General features: G+C 47.7%; 1 protein-coding gene across 4 annotated transcripts in view; it reads right to left on the bottom strand.

Annotated features, from left to right (window-relative positions):
* CDK4 (cyclin dependent kinase 4) overlaps window positions 1-22434 on the bottom strand; it is a 303598-nt gene that overhangs the window by 125507 nt on the left and 155657 nt on the right. For all 4 annotated transcript variants that reach the window (XM_085600807.1, XM_085600808.1, XM_085600809.1 and 1 more), the window contains exon 3: window positions 12628-12763. In XM_085600807.1, the coding sequence (XP_085456933.1) occupies window positions 12628-12763 (136 nt within the window). The remainder of the gene's footprint in view (window positions 1-12627; window positions 12764-22434) is intronic.

Raw genomic sequence — 22434 nt, 5'->3', positions numbered from 1 at the left:
AGGGGGTTGTTGGCAAGGTAAACTCATCAGAACAAGTTACATACATTTGGTAATGCTCTTTTTGGTAGATACTCTAACCGCAGGATCCTCTATTTGAATATTCACCGAGCATCACACTCAACCTGGAAAATCTACAGCAGTATCCATGCAGATCAGCAGGCGGAATCATGTGGCTCCGCACAGATGTCATTCCAGTCTGGATGTGACCTGTGGAGTCCCATATAAGCACCATCCATGCGTACTGACATCTGTTGCTTTTGGACCTTTTTAGATGGAAAAGAGTACAGCTCACAAAACGGGGGGATTGGGAGGGTCGATGAAGAATGTGCGGTTAGAGTATCAACCAGAAAGTGTTACCCAAGAAACTTGTTCTTCTGATAGATACTTCTAACCGCAGACTCCTCATGTTTTGAATTGATACCAAAGCAGTACCTCCCAGGTGGTGGATTTGTGAGCTGGCTCAAACCAAAAATTCCTACAGGGCTGAACAGACAAAATGCCATTGACTGACCTGGTTCTCTAGGCACGAGTGACGCCTAAGTAGCAGTCTGGCAAATATTCAGAGCAGGCACTCTATGGGACAACACAATGGTAGCATAGTTGGCTTTGGAATAACGAACCCACCGACCTTCTGAACGATTCTTCTTGGACAACACATTGCAGATTTTAATGCAAAACACACTCCAACAAGAGATTGTCCTCTTATTCAGTGCTTTGCCCTTTTTTGCTCCAGCTTATTGCACAGAGTTGATTGTCCACACAATGTTCTCTGGTATGACAGAGGTGAAATCTAACATCTCTTATAGGATCTAGCCAATGGATTCCTTCATCCTTATATAGAGGTGTGGGTGGTGCAAAGAATATCAGAGCAGTAATATTTTGCCCAACGTGAAACAGGGTCACCACTTTCGGGAGGAAGGAGGCCCTCCTTATCAAGTCCGATTTGGTTGAGTAAAACGTGTGTGTGGTAGGATGACAGAGCAGGCTTGTAGCTCACTCACTCACAGGAATGATGTTATGGCCACAAGACCTACTGTTTCGAGGGCCTGGAACCGTAAGGGACAGCTATGCAGCAGTTCAAAAGGAGTGTACATGAAGAAAGTACTGAGGCATAATGAATGGAGAAGATGGAAACATATGTTCTAAACCTTTAGAGAATCACATCACAACAGGGGACTCACTGAAACAAAGAAGGATGATTTGGCATTCACAAAAAAGGTGAAAGAATTGACAAGAACCTTATATATGTGCTCAAAGCAAGGCTTTGCTGGGCTAAAGATCATGCAAAGACCAACACTTCAGACAGTGTGAGTGAAGTGGAGGATACTATTCAAACTCTCAAATGAATCCCAATGGTTAGTCACATACAGACTCTGTGGGGGATGCCTGGCTGCCAAGATGACACTGACAATTTCAGGAGGATGCTCAAAAGCAGTCACCTGCAGCCGCCTAATCTCCAAACATGAGGTGGATACTTTGCAGGTGCAAGACCCTGCCCTGTAGCAGCAACAGAAGATCTTCCCAGATCTTCCCGAAGAGGCAGCCTGATAGGAGGACAGATGCTCAAGCCCATGAGTTCTGGACAACACTCTACTTGCCCAGTCCAGAGCCACTAGGATGACTTTGCCTCCTGATCTTCTTCAGAACTCGGGGCAGGAGAGGTATAGGTGAAAGTCATACTGAATTCCGGAGTACCCTTCTAGTAGGAAAAAATCTCAGAGAGACACAGATTGGAAACTCCAGACAGGTGGAGTAGCACTAGCCTCTCCTGGTATTCCAGCCACTTCCAGAGGCATAAAGCCTCCAGGCACAGTCTAAAACAACCCCCCCCCTCCTACCTCCCCCAGTCCTTGTTGAAGTACCACATGGCAGTGGTGTTGCTGTGAGCAGCCGTCATATGGATAGTAGGAAGGCTTCAATGCCAAGAGGATGGCCGGCAGCACCAGAATATTCATGTGGAGTCTGGCTTCTGCTGGAGACAAGATGCCTACGATATCTACCGCTCCCAGATGCCCTTGCTAACTCACAAGTGATGCACTGGTCTCAAGTGTGAACTCTGGGTGTGGTAGAGTGGAATCTGCCGCTGACTCATTCACGGTCCAGCAACCACCACTACAGATCGTTTGTACATAATCTGGAGGCAATAATAGAGGCCTCCGATGTTGCGGCCACTGAGACGTTGGATCCTACTAAAGAGTTTGCATATGCCACCTGGTGCGCTTATTTCAACCCCTAAAGTAAAGCGAAGACCTCTAGGAGGGGCCATGCAAAAGCAGGGGTAGCAATTCTCCTTACCAACAAGCTAGCGGAAGTATGTATGGCACAGAGACACCTCTGACCTTTTTCTGGCAGTGATCCTACTTCATTCCAGTGGGGATTTAGGTTCTTCTCCCCTTTTATTGGTAAACACCTATATTCCATACATCCTGTGATCCACTTTTGAATAAGGTCTTCGCATTCATTAAAAATACTTTCTAAAATGAGCAGGCCCCCCATATTGTACTAGTAGGTGATTTATATTGCAAAATCTCCAATCTTGCTCTGTCTCAATTAGGCGATGCTGAAAAAGAGGAGGCTTTAAACATCCCACCAATTGCCTTCATGGCAAAAATAAGAACGGATAAGATGGAAGCTTTTAGCTGACCAACTGAGAATCGACAATTGTTTAACTGCTAATAGATTACTCTCGGACATCCCGTCACGGTATACGCTTAAATCCTTGAGGGGGTGGGGGCGTTCAACTGGGGGCGGCATTTTAGACTACGTGGTGGTTGATTGCTCCACGTTTTATTTGTTGTGTACCCTAAAAGTAAATGATAACCCCCAGTAGCGATCATGATTTGATTGCTCTTCTCTTTCGTATTATATTTGTCCCCTACTTGTTCATGGAGGTTTAATGGTCTCTGCCAAATTCGATTAAATTTTTTTTTTAAAAACAGGGAGAACCCAGTGGGACTACAAAATTATCTCAAGAGTAAATTTGAATCAACTCTTCATAACCAAGGTGCCTGGTAGGGCAATGTGTTGGATGGTTTTACCATATTTAGGAAGCAGATTGTAGCAAGTACTAAACAGAAAGCATCTAAGGGTAATATTAAACCTACCCCACTCCCAATTCCCAATAGAGAACACCACCCTAGTTAGAAAACAATATATGCAGATCACGCCAGAGAGAAACACCAGGGTGTCCCTATTAAAGAGGCGTAGGTGCTGGTTAAAGGCCAGTTTATAAAATGAAGCAAGTGATTGGTTGTGGGTTGCACTAAGAGTCTGCCGTTGAGGGCCAGACGAGAACTTTCTGGACCTTATTTGCAGAAGGATGTGGGTCAAGAGTTAGATCCTCCCCCTCGGTAACAGAGAAGGATAGCTGGATTCAATTTATTTTTTAATCTTCAAGCAGCAGATGGAGAGGTGGATAGCTTCCCTAACCCAGAAGTCAGCATCTCTACCCATATTTTCCCTTCTTTGAAGGAGACTGAGCTGGCCATTCGAGGTATGTGTGTATCTGCGGCGATGGGCCCACACCAGGTCCCTAATTCCATAGTAAAACAGGAAGCATCACTTTGAATTAGAAAAGTTGCCTCTCGGACTGGAAGTCTTCTAGTCCCGCAATTCAAAAAGGGGGATCGTAAGCAGCTGAGAAATTACCACCAGATCGCCCTTCTGGATGCGATGGGTAATGTTAAAAAAAAATGCCTATCATCACAGATAACTGAGTGGGTGGAAGAAAATCAAATCATTCCCCCGGAGCAAACAGGTTTTAGAAGAAATCATGGAACCTTCAACAACACTGCCAGCCTACAGTTGATAAACGAGAAATATGTAGCCATTAAAGGGGGAGTGAATTTTGCAGCTTTTATAGACTTTTCCACTTCATTTGATAAAGTTGATCGTTCATTGCTGTGGAGAAAGCTATCAGAACTAGGCTGCCGAGTAACCTCTTACATCTAGTAATTGTACCGCACTCTTCTACCTGTTGTAGAGTTTTGTTGGGTGGGTCAAAGAAGATAGTAGCTCAAAATGGCTTAAAACAAGGGTGTCTTTTAGAGCAGTTATATGTTCCTCTATATATTTCTGACCTCCTGGCCCTCCTGACTCAGAGTACAGTTACTGCTCCGTCAATTGGTGGAAGAGCAATAGCTTGTTTGCTCTATGCGGAAAATAGAGTAATCTTGGACTTAACACCCAAAGGCCTTAATAGTCATCCCCAGGCCTTGCACCAATTTGCTGCCACCCATTATCTGAAGATTAACATCTCTAAAAGTAAAGTAATGTGCTTCCATAACGAGAAGAATGCCAAATGCTTCAATTTCTCTTGGTTTCTGGGGTCCCAAAATATGGAAGTTGCAAAGCCTTATACCTTTCTTGGGAAAAACCAATGCAATAACCAGAGCGATAAGGCTCATGTTGAGAATAATACGAGCAAAGCACAGTTTCAGGCTAGATGGTTGGAAACACTTTACAGGGCGACAGGGAGAAGAGACTTTTACTATCTTTTAGAGGTCTACTGTGCGAAAATCCCTGCCACGCTACTCTATGCATTGGAAACTACTGACTTAACTAAATGGGACTTCTTAAATAAAATAGAAGGGAGTATTAAAGGGAGAGTATTAAAACATTACTTTGTGTAACTCCGCGGTTACAGTGACGGCATTAAGGCTGGAAATGGGCCTAAAAAGTGCTTGTATCCAGGAGTTGGCGTCGGTGGTTCGTTGAGTGGCTTGCTTGGAGAGGAGTGATGAAGATACTAGAAAGTTTCTCAGGAAGAAAGAAATTCTGGTAGATAAAAAGGAAAAGTCACTAGTCTACAGGAACTTCCTATATGCTGTAGCTCAGCTTCGACTAGTTTGTTTCACACTGTCTTTGTTGCAACTAAAAGCTGGTCTAATGCAGGCCACGCAAGTGTCAAGTTTCCACCTGGACAGGGAGGTGTACCTTAAAAAAGGGGGATTCCAAAATATTATAGATTCAATCGTAGCCACAGACTATAACCTTATATAAAATGGAACCTACCAGATGAAGTGAGGCATTTCTGAATTTTGTTGCGATTAAGTAGGATGCCTTTAAATCCCCTTTTTGCAAAATGGAAAGGATCCGCTGCTTTGTCAGAACTGGATCCAAGACTCTAATCACACTCTCATTGCATGTCTGGCACTTCAATGACAATTTGCCTGCAGTTGTTCATATGAACCGTCTTAGAAATGCAACAAGCACTTTATAATCCCCCTAATGAAATATTCTATTACAGACTTTTTACATTTTTTTAATGCTTTTTAAATTTGTACGGATTGCAAACTTTTTAATTAGGTACCGTTTCATAATGCACTTTTAGGTATTTGAATGTGTTAAGAATTTGAAAACTGGCATGCTTGACCAAGACTGGAATCCCTGACCTCCGAGGATGCACTGCAACCACTGGTGAGGCCAAAGAATACAGTTAACTGGAATTTTTCCTGCCACAGCATGAACCACAAATGGCTCCTGTAGACCTGCACAACAGAGATGTAAAAATAAGCATCCTGCAGGTCCAGCACTAAAATCTAGTCTCCAGGATCGAAAGTAGAAGAGACCTGAGCCGAGGTGAGCAACTTGAATTTGGCCTTCCTCAGGAAGGCATTGAGCGGGTGAAGGTCTAAAATAATGTAAATGGCTCTGCCCTTCTTCGGCACCAGAAAGTAGCAGAAATAACAACCACAGTCAACTTCTGATGCTGGAACCCTCAGTACGGTGTCTTTGGCCAGAGGTACCTGCACTTCCTGCTGCAGAAGTTGGTCCTCCGTCAGCCTTTCTGTGGATGCCGAAAGATGCAGCGGGGTGGTAATAAATGGTAGGGCATACCTTGCTGGACAATCTGTAGAATCCACTTGTCCGAAGTCACCATCTGACACCCAGATAGAAAGTTAACTCACTCAAAAGAGAAGGACTAATAAAAAAACATTAAAAATCAGGGCCCAAAGTATGAACAGAGTCTGAAATCCTCAGGTTCCAACTCCCTGTTCTACCTACAGAGTATGTTTGACTTGTGCAACGAGAGACAAAGTAAGAGGGGGAAAATAAACTCTTCTTAATATTGCCCTCACCCACTATGCAGTGGCATGCTTCATCATTGGGCCGCTGCAGACGTTCAGGTGCAGACCAACACACTGAACAGAGCGCAATTTTTCTAAAATGAAGGAATAAAGTGGTGAGGGAGAAAGTTTTAGAAAGATAAAAGTACTGGGTAAGAATAGTCCCTCAAGAAGTGATCATAAAGTGGAGAAAAAGGGAATAAAACTGTCTAAGGAGATACCTCTATTCTTGGTTCCCCTTGGCAGGGTTAAAAATACGTGTTGGGATAGGTAGGAGAGGTAAATGCCCCTATATCCCAGCTGCAAAAACCAACATGTTTCAGCCTCTAGAAATAGCCCCCGTGGGTCAACGAGGCCTTCTTCAGGATGGGATCCCTTGATTTAAACGGTCTTGACCCCCACTGGGGTATGCCAATAATAACAAGCATTTGCAATGCAATAGGTCTCGCATTTACAAGAGTTTGAGCTATTGGCATTGTAAATGACAATGCCTTTTATTTATGTGTTGATTTTTAAAACCTAAATAAAAGGCATTTAATAATGCCAATAGCTTAAACTCTCACAAATGCGAGACCTATTGGCGTTGTAAATGTAAATATTTTATACTTGGGTGTTTAGTACTAGTGGATGGATGTAATAGCAATTGTGTGTTTTACAATTAATCTAAATATGGAAGCGTGTTGATTGTGGGTTCTGGTGTATGGGCCTTACTGGGATACAGTTTAAAGCAATCCTGGATTTCTTTTAGCAAATGGATACTATGCAGTTATTAAGGACATGACGAGAATGCTTTATTACATAAAGGGAAATGCCGCGTATGGACATATTGAGTCCAAGAGAATAGAGACACTCGATTATTTTATTTGTGGGTATTTATTAACGTTAAGCAGTATGATGAATAGGCATCTGAGCTCACAACAAAGGAGATACTGCCGTAATTGGAGTGAGCATCATAAAGATAGAATTGGAGGAACACATTTGTGTATGCATTCTTTTGTCTCACCGCGGCAAGCTGGCAGCCTCGACTGGTGTATGGACATGGACTTGGAAAAGCATTGCTGACCAGAGCCGCCATCTCTTGCAGGCATCGCGCCCGAATACACTGTACCCAAAGCTTACAGGACTGCGGCGTTGTAGTACAGTGAATCTATCCAAAGGCCATCTCATCTGTCAGAATACTTTAGATTTACCATGTTTTATGTGGTGTAGACAGACTCCTTTCCTGTACTCATCGACCAGGGCTTTGTTTGAAGCGGCTGCAGTGCCTGGCGGCTTTAGAGGCCATTAACGTCTTCGTAACATTGCAGGGAACACGCAAACTTAGTCTGACTTCTGTTGTCCACAAGAGCCCGGAATCTCAGCTCTGTTTGTTATTTCACATTCATTTCCCTCGCAGGGTAGAAAGTAATCTAAACGCAGCTCTCCCTCGAGGGACGCAGTGAAAAAATTCTTGTGTCTCTTGGAGAGGGGGAAGAAGGTCCCATAATAAACCCTCTTTCCCTCTTAGGCCGCGAGCTGCGCTAGTCGCACAACTAACCTGACTTCTACAATCTTGATTCTGAATAGCAAGGTGGTTGCGTTTTTCAACTCCTTTAAATGCCAGATCACGTGTTCAAGGACAGCTCAAAACATGCATTGGCAGTTGCTTTCACAACACTGCACCCACGGTTATCTTGGAAATGTATTTAAAATAGAATCTCTACTTTGCCTTTTAACAATGCTTCTGAGTTCTCGTGCTGGTCAAATCAATAAAAACAAATTATTAAATTGGGAAACACTGGTGCATCACAAATGTAACAATGTCGTACTTTACAATTCTCTAGTCCCTCCTCTTACAGACCCTCACTTACTCCCATTTAGTGAGCTCTCTTTCACTTAGGGTCGTCAGATTTCGTGTCACACTGGAATCCACTTTGGGGTACAAATGGGAGTTTAAGCCTGATATGAGATGCAAGTTTTGAGATAATCACGTTACACCCGCTATTTTCTTTAAACATATTTCAACAGTAAAAATCTGGCCAGATGGGTAGTATTAAAACAAAATGGTTGGAAAGAGGCAAACTTTGGATTTGGAAGCGCAGTTGCTGATGAAGATAGAATCGGAGGAAGGTGGCGGGCGGAAAAGATATGAGCGGACAGAACAATTAAAAAACCAGTGGTGCACGCGCACCACAGAGGAGCGGGGGGGGGGGGGGGGGGGCAGAGGGAGCATGTCGTCTGTGCCGCGCGCTGATACGCATCCTAGACATGGACGGGAATGGGCGGAGCAAAGGCGGGACAAGCGCCCGCCTTTGCCAAATCGCGTGCCTTTAAAAAATTTTTTAAAAAAACACGCGAAAGCCTGATCACACGCATGAGCGTGAGGTCAGCTTTCAAAACCCCATACAAAAGGGCTCTCGCTGCGCGAGCAGTGCTATGCACTGCAACGCAGGCGCGAGCCCTAAAAAGGTAATATCCAGTTCACCTTACTACCTTTACAGAGAGGTGGACATTTTCCGAGTTTAAAAGGAATACTCTAGACCCGGGACTGTCGTGGGAACCTGGTCTTGTAGTCACACTTACTCCAAAGACCAGCGTTCGTCCTTCCCCTATTCGGGTCCGCCGACGACCCAGATAGAAAGTGCCAGATCATGCCCCCGATAAAGTGGCTGTGTACCATGAAGTACACATTAAAGAGCTTTTGAGGTTGCAACAATCGGAAGAACAAAAGACTGGACTACACACTGCCCCTGTTGTCCATGTGGTCAGTAGGTTGTGCAGCCATAAAAAGAGTGAGGAGTTTGCTAGATTTGCTGGAGGTATTGAAAACTCCCACGGCAGCCACAGTTGGAGGAAAGTGGTGCGGAAAATGATGTGGAGGAGTGGACAGACCTAAAGAACATAATGGCCCTACCATCTTCCGAGCGCTCAAGCACTGTATAACTCGGTTCTCTGGTGTTGGGTGGGGAGTTCACATTTTAAAAAAAATAAACTGGGATCCCACAGGGCCGGGCAATGGCATTGGGCAACTTGACTGTTCACTGGACGTCCGTAACAGGGTTTCACCCAGACCCCAAGAAGGGTGTCTGAAAGGAGGGCCTCTTTAATTGGAAAAATAGCTCCGTATTGGTTTGCCCAGTCTGGACGCTGCCCTTCATCTCAATTGTGGCTAACTATAGGTCAAGTACCCTGGCCGCCCTACTCATAACCATTGCAAACGAGGTGCTATTTTCTGTAGCTGGGCCTGGTGGAAAAACTAATCCAGTGGTGTGGTGACCAGACCACTGGCATCCTGGAGATCTTCACACCAGTCACTGTCTGTATATGGTCGGCCAATTTTGTCCCCAGAATGATACGGATCATTATCAGAATCAATTCTGAATAATGCATTTAGTAAGTAGGCTCTTCCATGTGGCAATAGCAGTGTAATGGAGTCTGATGGAACACACAAAGACTGCCGCCCAGTTGGATCAGGGCGCCAATCAGTTGTGGTTGAAGCGGCGCCAACTAGGAATGCCCAATTGTTTGCACTCCTCATCCGGTGTTGATTCTCTAAAGTCCAGAGTAGGCCACGGCGCTAAAGTCGCAGTCAACATAGAAGCCAAAACTGAGCTGTAGTAGGTCAAGAGGCGCAGACAAACGCAAGGGTAATTACGTAAAACAGAGATACAGGCCCCCTGTAAACTCGAACTATCAGGGTAATTTAACACTTTGTAAACTGAATGGTATGCAATGTTTAGTTGATGGGTGTCATAACATACAAAAGTGCTATATACATCGATTATGCAATTAAAGGCTTCTAAATTTGTGAGTATATGGATTGCCAGAAGTACAAAAAGTTTCTTTTTTTTATTATTAGTATATTTTGTAATGAAGACGGGGAGTAGTGCAAGATTCAAATAGTGTTCATTTTCCAGAACAGCAGCAGAACTGGATTGTAGGGTGCCAGCCTGATTAAGCCATAAGATCACTTAGGCCACAAAGAAAATGAAAGTATTAATGATCCATAAACCTTATTAAGAATGAGAACTGAGAATTTGTGCCTCGAAAAATTCTTGTTCAGTACTCCTATAGGTGCACATAAAAAAACATTGGTTTGCCGTGGAGCTAATTTATTTCAGCCTGTAATTCTGGGTCCAAAACATCTAGCATTTTAGACTAACAGGAAGGCTCATCTTGTGTGAATTGATCTTCAGTTGTTGATCCAAGTAGTGATTCTTTTCTTCCTGTGGCTAGGTTACACAACCCTATCGTTGGGTATTATAATCTTACTCCGTTTCCAGCAGCAGGGAATAAATCCTGTCCACGTTCGCCACACGAGACATTCTCAAAGCATATGCAAGTGCAGTAAAGATGCTTAGCTTGCTTTCCTTTTTGCTCTCTGTAAGGTTTGTAATCCTCATCTTACCTCAACAGCAGGACAAAGGCCGCAGGTAATAATTGTTACGGCATCACTTCCACATGCTAGGGTTCAAAGTTTTTTTTAGGAATTGTTGGCCCTCGCTGGTTCCAGTATCTTTGATATTTTTCCAGATAACACATACAAAACCGCTTGTTCCCAGGCTGAAGAACAGCAGGTGTGGTCTCACCATGCAGAATCATCTGCTTCCATCTTTTTTCAGGAAATCTTTTTTAGAAACATATCAATGTTTATTTACATTTCATTATTAAGGACGTTGTGGTGCAGGTACTGTTATCCCTTTTGCTGTTCTCATTCGCAGTAAGTAGCACACGAAACCCTAAGATACTCATTTCCAATGGTTGTGTTTTTACAACTCACTTTAAGCTCCTTGCTCTCATACTTAACAGTATTACTTTCCCCCTAAGATCAACTGCAAGAATATTCAGACGGTGCAATGAGCCGGTACTTTCAGACGAGGGCGAGACTGAGACAGGCGCGCAACATCCATTGGACTCAAAGGGCTTCAGCCCCCCCCCCCCCCCTCGTGTGTGGCAGCCCGGGCTGAGACAGCTTCCCGAGCACACACACAGCCGCACCCGAGCACTTCACTGGTCTTTAAAAGACCATTTGCATGTTAATGAGGCCTCGCTGTTGTTTCACCCCTTCTGAGAGCCCCTGCAGCTCCACTCTGCCTTTTGCTTAAAGATTCAGCCCCCCTCCCCCGAAATTAGCTCCACTCTGCCTATCGCTTAAAGATTCAGCCCCCCCCCCCCCCGAATTCTTTTCTTAGCCCTCCTCCCCCGAAATTTGGCTCTAGTTGCGCCTCTGGACTGAGAGCCACCTCAAATCCTCTGGTATGAGCAGCCGCCACTGGATCGCAGCAACAAGTTCCGCTAGCATTGTTGCCTCTGTTGGTGATTGAGCTTACTCCTATCCTTCCTTTGCTCATTACTATCCCATCCTCCAAGAGTGTGACAAGTTCCTACTTGCTCTCCCTAATTCTTCAGTATCCATTCCTCAAGAGTTGGTTCACCACAATCCTGCCATTAAAGCCACTGCCAACATTAAAAGGGGGCAGGGGGGTCGAACGACGACTCATGAGTGAGTGATGCGGGCAAGTAACGTAGGGGCCAAGAGCAGATGTGGAGTGAGTACATGGGCCTGGCAAGCAGGAGATGTAGTACAAAGGACCCGCTGACGTCTGCTGACAAAGGGACTTCGTCTCAGCAGCGAGGATTCAAGCCAAGACGGTCAACCGGTGCAGGAAACCCAATAAGGGGAATAAAGACCCAGAGCGAGAACATGGACAGATGGCCGCATGCGGATGGAGCAGCATGCTGCTCCTTGCCCATGCTACATGCTCTTTACTAATCTAGACAGTGGTCAGTGGTGACTGAATATTTACACACCAATACTTAGCACTGTTATGTTGCTCTAAAATGTTTTTTCAAACAAATTCATGCTTGTAGTAAAACTGAATGGCATGGTGATCAATATTAGCGCTATGCCAGGGTTAAACAAGTAATAGCAATGAAGCACACCCTCACAGTATACCGGTACAACACATTCATTGGAAAAACAGTCTTTCTTCCCCAACACATACATACACACACTATTGCATTTTGCAAGCGCCCTTTAAACACAGACAGGTACAGCACGGGCAGCAAGGTGGCTGGGCACAAACACAGACGTAGCGGAAGCCTCCCTCGCACATAAAATACAGAAATGGCATCAGCAGTGCAGGCCTATCCCAGGGCAGAGTAGGTGCACTATAAGCAACAGCATTCCAATTAAAGAGTCCAATGAGGAATACCTGGAATCTGGGCAATACCTGTGCACGGAATAGCACACAACACTTGGAGGCTTTCACACCCAATGATGCTTATCACCTCGAATGAGGAAAAAAAACGCCAAAACTGCAGAACCTTGGGTTTTGTTGCGCGATAAAGTTTGAAAATGTGTAGATATCTTGCTGGTTTTGCCCAAGCATGATATAGCAATTTTTAAAGAAAAAACGTTTTGCACAGTAAACATTTGCCACATAATTCCATGTGTAGCATGGCTTTGGCAACTATCTTCAGGACTCCAGCCGCTGGCATGGCCAATCGAAGATTTTGGTCAATTGGCGATAGTTGTCACAATGGTGTATGATTTTGATCAACATTACTAAATAGTTACCTTAATAGTATCCTGAGGCAGCCCTGGTGCTGGTGCTTTATCCAGGTAGGTCTTCAGGTCCTGATCCACATGCTCAAACACCAACGTCACCTTGGTTTCCCGGTCTGTTCGGGCTGTGGCACAAACATCCATTAACCTACGGAGTTAAAGGGAGAAGTCACTAACAGCATCCAGCAGCCAGCACCGAGTGGTAATTTACTTAGATTTACTTATTTGACTCAAGCAGTGACATTCCAAGCAGAAATGCCATACAAATGGGCAGAGTTAGTACATAGCATGATAAGCTGTTTCAAGGAAAAACTGAAATCAGAGCATTTGGTTGAGGCACTGTACTAAGATGCTGGTTTGTGATGAGTGATAAGCTAAACAAATACAACATATAGACAGGTTACAAAGTATAGTTTCACTTTACAGTCTAAAAATGATGTTAGTCTTTCAGCATGCTTTCACCGTGTTCTCATGATGTGGTGCTTCAAGCTGGTTTGAAGCTCCAAGTGTGGAGCAGGCTCGGATATCAGGGGGCAGTGTGTTCCCATGATAGCGACCTAGTAGATGGAGTCATCAGAATTGGGATGCCACATGTTCTTATTGGTGTCAAAAGTGCATTCAGGGAGGACCCGCCCACTGGATATCTTAACTTGCATTCACAGCTTCCGCCTAAAGGAACAGATTCTTATGAAGGCGCGTGTAGCACAATCTGATAGATTTCCAGGGCCAGATCGTTCACCTATTCCAGGTTCTCGCTACCTCTACGCTCCAGAAACGGCGAGAATTTAGACAGGTTACAACATTCTTGCAGGACAAGAGGTGGTCTACTCATGGGGTCACCCGTCCCGCCTGGTATTCCTATGGCAGGGTCAACTTCGACAGCTATGATCTCCGGCTGAAGCATGTGAACTACTCCAAATAGAACAGATAAAGAAACCACCATTGCACGCACAAACTAGCATACAGTGGCTCCTGATGCACAAACACGCTAAATTTAAACTCCTTACACACATTCAAGGCACCACACATCTCGGGTCCACGGTTCCTAAACAATCACACCTCCTTCCACCAACCATCCAGACGCCACAGTGCCGCAGAATTGCTACTCGCATACATCCCACACATACACAAAACCAGATCAGGAGGACGATTGTATTCTTACATCGCTCATAAAGCATATAACAGCCTCCCCCTACACATCAGAGCAGTCTCCTCTGTTCCTAAATTCAGCAAGAAGCTGAAGACCTGGGTTTTCAATGAACCAACCTACCAGAGGCAGAGCTAGGCGCACACATCTGCTCAGCGCCAGGATATACCCTTGCAGGTGATAGTGTGCTTTATAAATGCACCAAACATATGCTATTATGCATGGGTCTTCTAGAACGCTCATACGCCTCCGGTTTCCGGACTCAGACAAAAACTAGCATACCAAGAGGAGGAGTATAGATAGTTATGTTTTAATAACTATCTATAGTAGGTTGTGCGCTATACAAACACACGTAACATATTGTAACAACAAGAAAACAGGCCTTGAATCTGTTCTAGTTGGAAGTGAGGTGCAGTCAAGAAACATGCAAGAAGCAAAAACAGAAGATCAAGCACCCTTTTGCTACTTACAGATGTAAAGGGTACGGAGCTTATCAAAGAAAGCAGGACCTAAGGCTCACACGGGACACAAGGGCCCGCTAGTCTTTGAGTAATTGATGTGCTGTACTGTTAACGGATAGGAAGTCAATAAGTCAAAGTGTACATTGAAATAGGACAGGTATCCAGTGGAGGACAGCAAGCACATGAGATGCACGGTCAAAGCGATAGGCAACACGCAATCACCAAGCAGCAGAATTTTGAATGACCTCTAGCTGGTTCATAAAATAATTTGGAAGCCCATGTAAAGAGCATTATTCCAGGTAAACTACAATTCAACCATGAAGTACACAGCCAAATCCTTCTGTCCGCTTGCCCCCTCCAAGGGCTAAGGGTCAGAAGGATCATGCACAAAACGAGGAGTTAACAAACATCTCGTTATAGTATTTTACCTTGAGGACAACATTTTGAAACCTAAATTGACAAAGGCCAGAGAAGAACACACACAAAAGAGGCACAGGGGTGTGTGGAGATTAATGCACAGGAGGCAGCTGACCAAGACCCTGTGGTTGATGGGGTCAAGGGCCACTGGCAAGTCAGGTACGATAAGAGTGATGATACCACCGACGTCAGAGGCCATTAAGGCTGTCCAAAACCAACTGAAAGGCTGACTGAGACAAAGCCGGGCCAAAGCACACCTACCTCAGACTAACAGAACTGCAGTGCAACTAAGTTTGCATGAGTGCAAAGGCAGCAGGCAGGAGGGGCATGGAGTGAATATTTGATAGCGCAGCCAGACCAACAAATGGCTGAGCCACAGGTGGGAATTAGGAATCTGTCCACCAAAAGAAGACATAGTGCAAGTGGCCATAGTCTGGTTTAATATGTGGATGATGCAAGAGGATGTTCTGTGGCAAGAAGTGTCAAAATAGGGACAGAGTGAGGGTCAGCCACAGAGGGAGGTTTAGTTGAAGAATGGAGGTGCCGAAGCACAACTTTTGAAAAATGAGAAAAACACAGAAAACCAGAGGGTAACTGTTAGACCTGTCAGCCCTTTGGGTGGTCCCTCCTCATCATTATTTATTTTGTCCCACTTTTGCCTCAAACCCTGTTTGAATTTTTCCTTTTTGGGAACCACCAGACTTTTTCGTGTTGCTACAGATTCAGGGAGCCATTTTAGCTACCCCTGAAACTTCTGTCTGAGGGCCTGGAGCACAAAATGGTGGCCACCTGTGACATCACCAGCATCCACTGGAACCTACCAGCACCTTCCAGAACATTCCAGGAGATTCCAGAACTCTGTGACAGTTGGAGACCGTTTAGAATGTTGGGAGGATAAGAGAGGCAGTTGGCAGTTGGAGCTGGCAGTTGGCACCTGACTGGTGAAGAGAGAGGAGCACAACAGTGAAGGAGGAAGGAGTGAAGCAGCAGGGGTGGAAACTTGTGCCTGGAGTGGGGTCCATAAACCCACCCTTGATACTTGTCCCTACTGATGGATCCCAGCCTATAGCCCTGTGTGGGAAGAAGACAGAAAAACTCAACCTAAGGACCTGGACAGCAGGAACAGGCCTTAGAAGCAGAAAGCAGCAAGATCCTGACCTGAGAACTGGTTTCCCTGGAGTCCGGCGTCGAGTAGCCTGAAGACCTGGAGCCCGAGGTGGAGAAGCGGCGCTGACTGAAGTAGCAGACGTCGTACCCGGAGCCGCCTGAGGTCGTGAGAGGGCGCCGACGGAGGTCGTGAGGAATACCAGAGGTCGAGGAGGAAGTGAACCGAGGTCGAGCGAGCGGCGTCATCGGAGGAGTGAAGTCCGCCCTCCGGAGTCGTCGGAGACCGAGGTAGAGGAGCACCGGAGGTCGGGAGTGAGGATCGCACTCCGGAGTCGCCCGGAGCCTGTGAGGAGGAGCACCGGAGGTCGGGGGTGAGGATCGCACCCCGGAGTCGCCGGAAGTCGACATCGAGGCCAGGCCGGCCGACGTCATCGGAGCCGAGAGCGCCATCGGACCGGAGCCGCCCGAAGTCGACATCGTGAGGAGACTGCCCGACGCCGTCGAATCGGAGGTCGAGATCGAACCGAGGCCACCGACATCGGACCGGAGCCGCCTACCGGCGTCGTCAAAGAACTGACATTGTGCCGAGGCCGCCGAGACCGAACCGGAACCGCCTCACGGCGTCGACACGACTCCAGCGGCGTCGGAACATCAGAAAAAGGGCAGTAAGTGGAGTAGAGGGCGCCTAAGGCCCTGTGGAGACCTGAGAGACTGCTCTAAGGGGCTAGGGAGGTGCTGAAACCCATCTGACTGTGCCTGGGGTGAACTGGGACTAACCTAGAGAGGTTGTGTGGAGAAGGAAAGCCAGGGCATTGGTATTTCCCCCCTTTGATCTACCTCAGTTTAGGCCTCAGCCTTGTCCCAGCCAGGGAGTAGCCTCCCCCCTCAAGCCTTCCACAACCCTACAAGCTGTGCCTGGGCCAAATCAGCCCTTAAGAAGTGAAGTGTCATCTGATTATATGAGGGGTGCTGTATACTTGTAATTATTTATTGGGGATACTGTATTTATTGAGTTTTTACCTATTTATTGCTGCACTATATTTATAGGTCCACAGGACTTGTTGGTGTACAATATTTATTGGTACAGTATTTATTGCCTCAAATTATTTAATTGTCTGTATATATTGCCCTTGTATTTATGCCCTGTTATTTATGATCACCCTTATTTATTTCATCAAACAGCCAGTATTTATTTGACCTGCACTATTTAAATTTGTATATTGTGATTGTCTTATTTATTTTTCCAATCAGCAACTAAGAGAAAAAGATAAAGAAGAATATTTTCATAATTTTTACGGTGTAGAGTCGTTTTTGGAACGGATGCACGCATGGTTATTGTATGGGTATATTGTATGCTTAGCACTGCGCCTGTTTCCTGACCACTCGAGCCAAGCTACCACAGTGTGTTCGAGGAGTCCACCACCACCCTGCGGAGTGGGTGTGGGCTGTTTCCAACATAAATTGGTGTTCAGTGGTGGGATAGAGCTGTGCCTACATACACTCAACAATAACTGTGGGTAGTCCATAGGCCTACACCGGGAGTTTTCTCACAGCGGCCTTCCTAATTGTGGGTTTTTGTTTTTTCCAAATTTACTCTGGTGGTGGGAGGAGGTATTACTAAAGGTACCCCCCTGCATTGTTACTACACAAAACCTGTCCTCTAACCTGAGTGGGCAAGATGGAGTTTGTTCTTGAAAATCTAGACACGTACACTGTGGCCCAACTCAGGGAGTTTTGCCAGCGAGAGGGGGTGTACTGTCCCCCAGGAGCAAAGAAGGGTGCACTCCAAACCAGCTTAAGGGCTTGGGGGGAGGCACGCAGGGAAAGCAAGGCTGAGGAAGAAGACAGGGGTGGAGAGCCTGACCCCGAGGGGGCTGAGATGTACCAACCTGAGGTGGGGAACCTGTCCGCAGGGCCCAGGACACTTTCTAGGAAGGGCAGCACTGTCTCTAGTGGGGGCTTATCCGAAGTGGAGTTAGCAGACCGGAGAGAGAAGAGACAGCTCACATGGGACTTAGCAAGGCTGGAAAAGGAGAAAGAGGAGCAGAGGATGGCCCATGAATTGCGCCTGAAAGAAATAGATCTTCAGATTTTGCGAATCGGGGCACAACCTGTTCCCAATGGTGGCAGCCAAATCCAAGAGTCCACCAGGGAATCCAAACCTTACCTGCCAAAGGACATTGTAGCGAGCTATGGGGCGGGTGACGACATCGCCAAGTGGCTCGCAGCCTATGAGGTCTCATTGAGGGCCCATGGGGTTCCAGTGAAGTATTGGGGGGGGGGATTGTACAAATACATGCCTCCAGCTGGTAGGGATGCTTTATTGGCCCTCGAAGAGGAAGAGCAAACCCACTACCCCACCATGAAACTGGCGCTCATCAGGAAGTTTGGACTAACTCCGGAAAAGTACAGACAGAAGTTCAGGGGTAGTCACAAACTGGGCACACAGAATTGGGTGGACTTCCTGGACTATGCAAAGAAGGCACTGGAAGGTTGGATTCAGGGCAGTGAAGTAAGGAACTACGAGGAGCTGTTTGACCTAGTATTGAAGGAACACCTACTCGAGAAATGTTTCCCTGAACTGCGGCAACACCTGGTGGATAGCAAGCTGACCAGTCCCCGGAAGCTTGCTGAGGAGGCGGACATTTGGGCTAGTACCCGGGTGTCCACAAGGGGGACTGGAGGGGATACTCAAAAGGCCGGACAGGGCGCCCCCCAGAAGAAAGAGGGAGGGGAAAAGAAAAAGGAGTTCTCCAAAGGCCCCCAAAATAACTTCCAAGGGAAGGGAACAGGATTCACCTCTAAGGCTAACCCACCCAGAAACCCTAATCCTGGCCAGAGTCAGCAGCCAAGGGTTGTCCATTGCTACGAGTGCGGTGGCGTTGGACACTATAAAGGAGATCCGAAGTGTCAGAAACGATCACCCCCTCCCACTGGAGGAAAGCCCCCCGGAGTAGCTAGTGTAGTGCTCGGGGAGGAGATGCCCTTAACTAAGGGAAGGGAGTAGGCGGGTGTCACTTTAGTGTCCCTGGGAGAACGGGAGATGGTTCCTAAGATCCAGGTGCCCGCAAATACTGCAAAGTATGGGCAGTGGATCACCATCAACGGCCAAAGAGGGGAGGCTCTGAGAGACACAGGAGCCAGTATGACTATGGTGCGTAGCCAACTGGTGTCTCCAGAGCAGGTAATTCCCGATGTACTCCACCCAGCCGCGATGGCTGACGGCAGAACAGGTCACTATCCAGTGGCCGAGGTTCCCTTTGAATGGGGGGGGGGGTTGCAGGTTCACTTCGAGTTGCCGTAAGCCCTGCCGTGCCAGTCGATTGTCTGCTGGGCAATGACATGGAGCACAACGCTTGGAAGGAGGTGGAATACCGGACTCACACCGAGATGCTGGGTACACCTGACTGGGCCTGTGTTAGCACAAGGTCCGAGACTACCCGAAGAGGGAGTTCATTCCGGCTGGAGCCTGGAACAAAGGCCCAGCCAGCTGCCAGTCAAGGGAAGAACCGAGGACAGGAGGAGCCTGCCTCGGCGTCTCCACCCCGTAGGACGGATAGGCCACCGGAGGTGGTGGACCAGGAGTCTGCGGAGGGGGACGTTACCAACCTGGAGGACCTACCCATCCCGGCCGGGTGGCACGTGGAGGGAGGCCCGTCCAGGGAGGAATTCTGCCAGGGCCAGAGGGAGTGCCCTACCCTTGAGGGGCTGAGGCGACAGGCCGAAGCCCAGGCAGCAGGGAACGTTGAAGGGAACTACAGTGTTTACTGGGAGGATGGCCTCCTCTACAGTGAACCCAAGGCACCCCTACATGGATCGTCACGAGCCTTGGTAGTCCCTCAACGTTATCGAGCCTTCCTTTTAGAGTTGGCTCATGAGATACCATTGGCCGGACACCTGGGGCAAGACAAGACCTTCGCCCGTCTTGTCCCACACTTTTATTGGCCTCAGATGAAAGTGTCGTCCGATACCTACTGCCGGACATGTGTGTCTTGCCAAGCCAGTGGGAAAACAGGGGTGAAGCTGAAAGCTCCCCTGGAACCACTTCCTGTCGTTAGCACCCCCTTTGAAAGGGTGGGCATCGACATTGTGGGTCCATTAGATCCGCCAACATCAGCTGGTCACAGGTTTATCCTGGTTCTGGTGGATCATGCCACACGGTACCCAGAGGCAATACCTCTGAGGACCATAACAGCACCTGTTGTGGCTAGGGCCCTGATGGGAATCTTTACCCGAGTGGGTTTTCCCAAGGAAGTTGTGTCCGACAGGGGGACCAACTTCATGTCAGCATATATGCGGGCAATGTGGAAGGAGTGTGGAGTGACCTACCGGTTCACAACTCCTTACCACCCCCAGACCAATGGTCTGGTGGAAAGGTTTAACAAAACCTTAAAAGGCATGATCAGAAGTCTGCCTGAAAGCCTGCGGAGGAAATGGGACGTCCTCCTACCCTGTTTACTTTTTTCCTACAGGGAAGTGCCACAGAAGGGAGTGGGCTTCAGCCCCTTCGAGCTTCTGTATGGGCACCCTGTACGTGGACCTCTTAACCTGGTGAGAGACGGATGGGAAAGAACTCCCAGAAAGCTCCCCCAGGATGTGGTGAGCTACATGCTGGCCTTCCGGAGCCAAATGGCTAAGTTGTGGAAGCAAGCTTCTGACAACTTGGAAGCCAGCCAAGCAGTAATGAAGGCGTGGTATGACCACAACGCTCACCCGGTGGAGTTGGAGCCTGGCCAGAAGGTGTGGGTGATCGAACCAGGAGAGCTTAGTGCCCTCCAGGATCGCTGGTCAGGACCCTTTGAGGTGTTGGAGAAGAAGGGTAAGGCTACCTACTTGGTGGACCTGAAGACCCCTCGTCAGCCCCTGCGGGTGCTGCATGCCAACCGCCTCAAACCCCACCACGAGAGGCCCGAAGTCATCTTGATGATGGTGACTGACGGAGGAGAGGACGTGGAAAGCGAGCCTCTCCCTGATCTGTTTGCGTCTCAGGAAAAGGATGGGTCGGTGGAGGGAGTGATTCTCTCCCCATCTCTAACTCCTGAACAGCAGGAGGACTGTCGCCAGGTCCTGGGGCAGTACTCTTCGTTGTTCTCCCTTGTCCCGGGTAGGACTCACCTGTGCGTCCATGACGTGGACACAGGAGACAGCCCACCTGTGAAGTCCAAGATCTACCGGATGTCAGACAAGGTGAAGGCCAGCATTCATAGTGAGGTCACTAAGATGCTGGAGCTAGGAGTGATTGAACCTTCTAGCAGCCCCTGGTCCAGTCCGGTGGTGTTAGTACCAAAAGCTGCACCACCGGGTGCCCAACCAGAACTGAGGTTCTGTGTGGACTACCGGGGACTGAATTCAGTGACAAAAACTGATGCTCATCCGATCCCTAGGGCGGATGAATTAATTGACCGGCTGGGAGCTGCCCAATATCTAAGTACCTTTGACCTTACTTCGGGGTACTGGCAGATCTCTTTGACTGATGGAGCAAGGGAAAGGTCAGCCTTCTCCACGCCCAATGGCCACTACCAGTTCTGTGTGATGCCCTTTGGGCTCAAGAACGCACCTGCCACGTTTCAGCGCCTGGTAAACCAGATCCTCACCGGAATGGAGAGTTTCTCTGCTGCTTATCTGGATGACATAGCCGTCTTCAGTAACAGCTGGGAGGATCACTTGCGTCACCTGCAAGCTGTTCTCCAGGCCCTGAGACAAGCTGGATTGACGATCAAGGCCAGCAAGTGCCAGATCGGGCAGGGGTCGGTAGTGTACCTTGGACACTTGGTGGGTAGGGGAACGGTGCAGCCCCTCCAGGCGAAGATCGAGGCCATCATGGCCTGGGAACCCCCCAAGACTCAGACTGAGGTCCGAGCATTTTTGGGCCTCACGGGATACTATCGCCGCTTCGTGAAGGGGTACGGTACCATCGTAGCCCCTCTCACGGAGCTCACGTCCAAGAAACAACCTCGACGGGTAGTCTGGACGGAGGCTTGTCAGCAAGCCTTTGAGAAATTGAAGAAAGCCATGTGCGAGGCCCCGGTCTTAAGGGCCCCAGACTTTTCCTAGAAGTTCATTGTCCAGACAGATGCATCAGAACATGGCATTGGGGCAGTGTTATCGCAACTCAACGAAGAGGGTCTGGATCAACCCGTGGTCTTCCTATCCAGAAGACTACTTCCCAGGGAACAGAAGTGGAGTGCAATAGAGCGTGAAGCCTTTGCAGTGGTATGGGCTCTGAAGAAGTTGCGGCCATACCTGTTTGGCTCGCACTTCCTGGTTCAGACCGACCACCGACCCCTTCGTTGGCTGATGCAAATGAAGGGGGAGAATCCCAAGTTGTTGAGGTGGTCTATTTCCCTACAGGGGATGGACTTTCAGGTGGAACATCGGCCTGGAGTGGACCACGCCAATGCAGACGGTCTCTCAAGGTATTTCCGCCTTGGTGATGAGAACTCCCAAGGGGTTGGGTAGCTCTCCCCACTTTCAGCTGGGGGGGACGCGTGTTAGACCTGTCAGCCCTTTGGGTGGTCCCTCCTCATCATTATTTATTTTGTCCCACTTTTGCCTCAAACCCTGTTTGAATTTTTCCTTTTTGGGAACCACCAGACTTTTTCGTGTTGCTACAGATTCAGGGAGCCATTTTAGCTACCCCTGAAACTTCTGTCTGAGGGCCTGGAGCACAAAATGGTGGCCACCTGT

The sequence above is a fragment of the Triturus cristatus genome, chromosome 4_2 (assembly GCF_964204655.1).
Source record: "Triturus cristatus chromosome 4_2, aTriCri1.1, whole genome shotgun sequence".
Lineage (NCBI taxonomy): Eukaryota > Metazoa > Chordata > Amphibia > Caudata > Salamandridae > Triturus > Triturus cristatus.
Note: the sequence above shows the minus strand (reverse complement) of the source record. Positions and strands in the feature narration are given on the sequence as shown.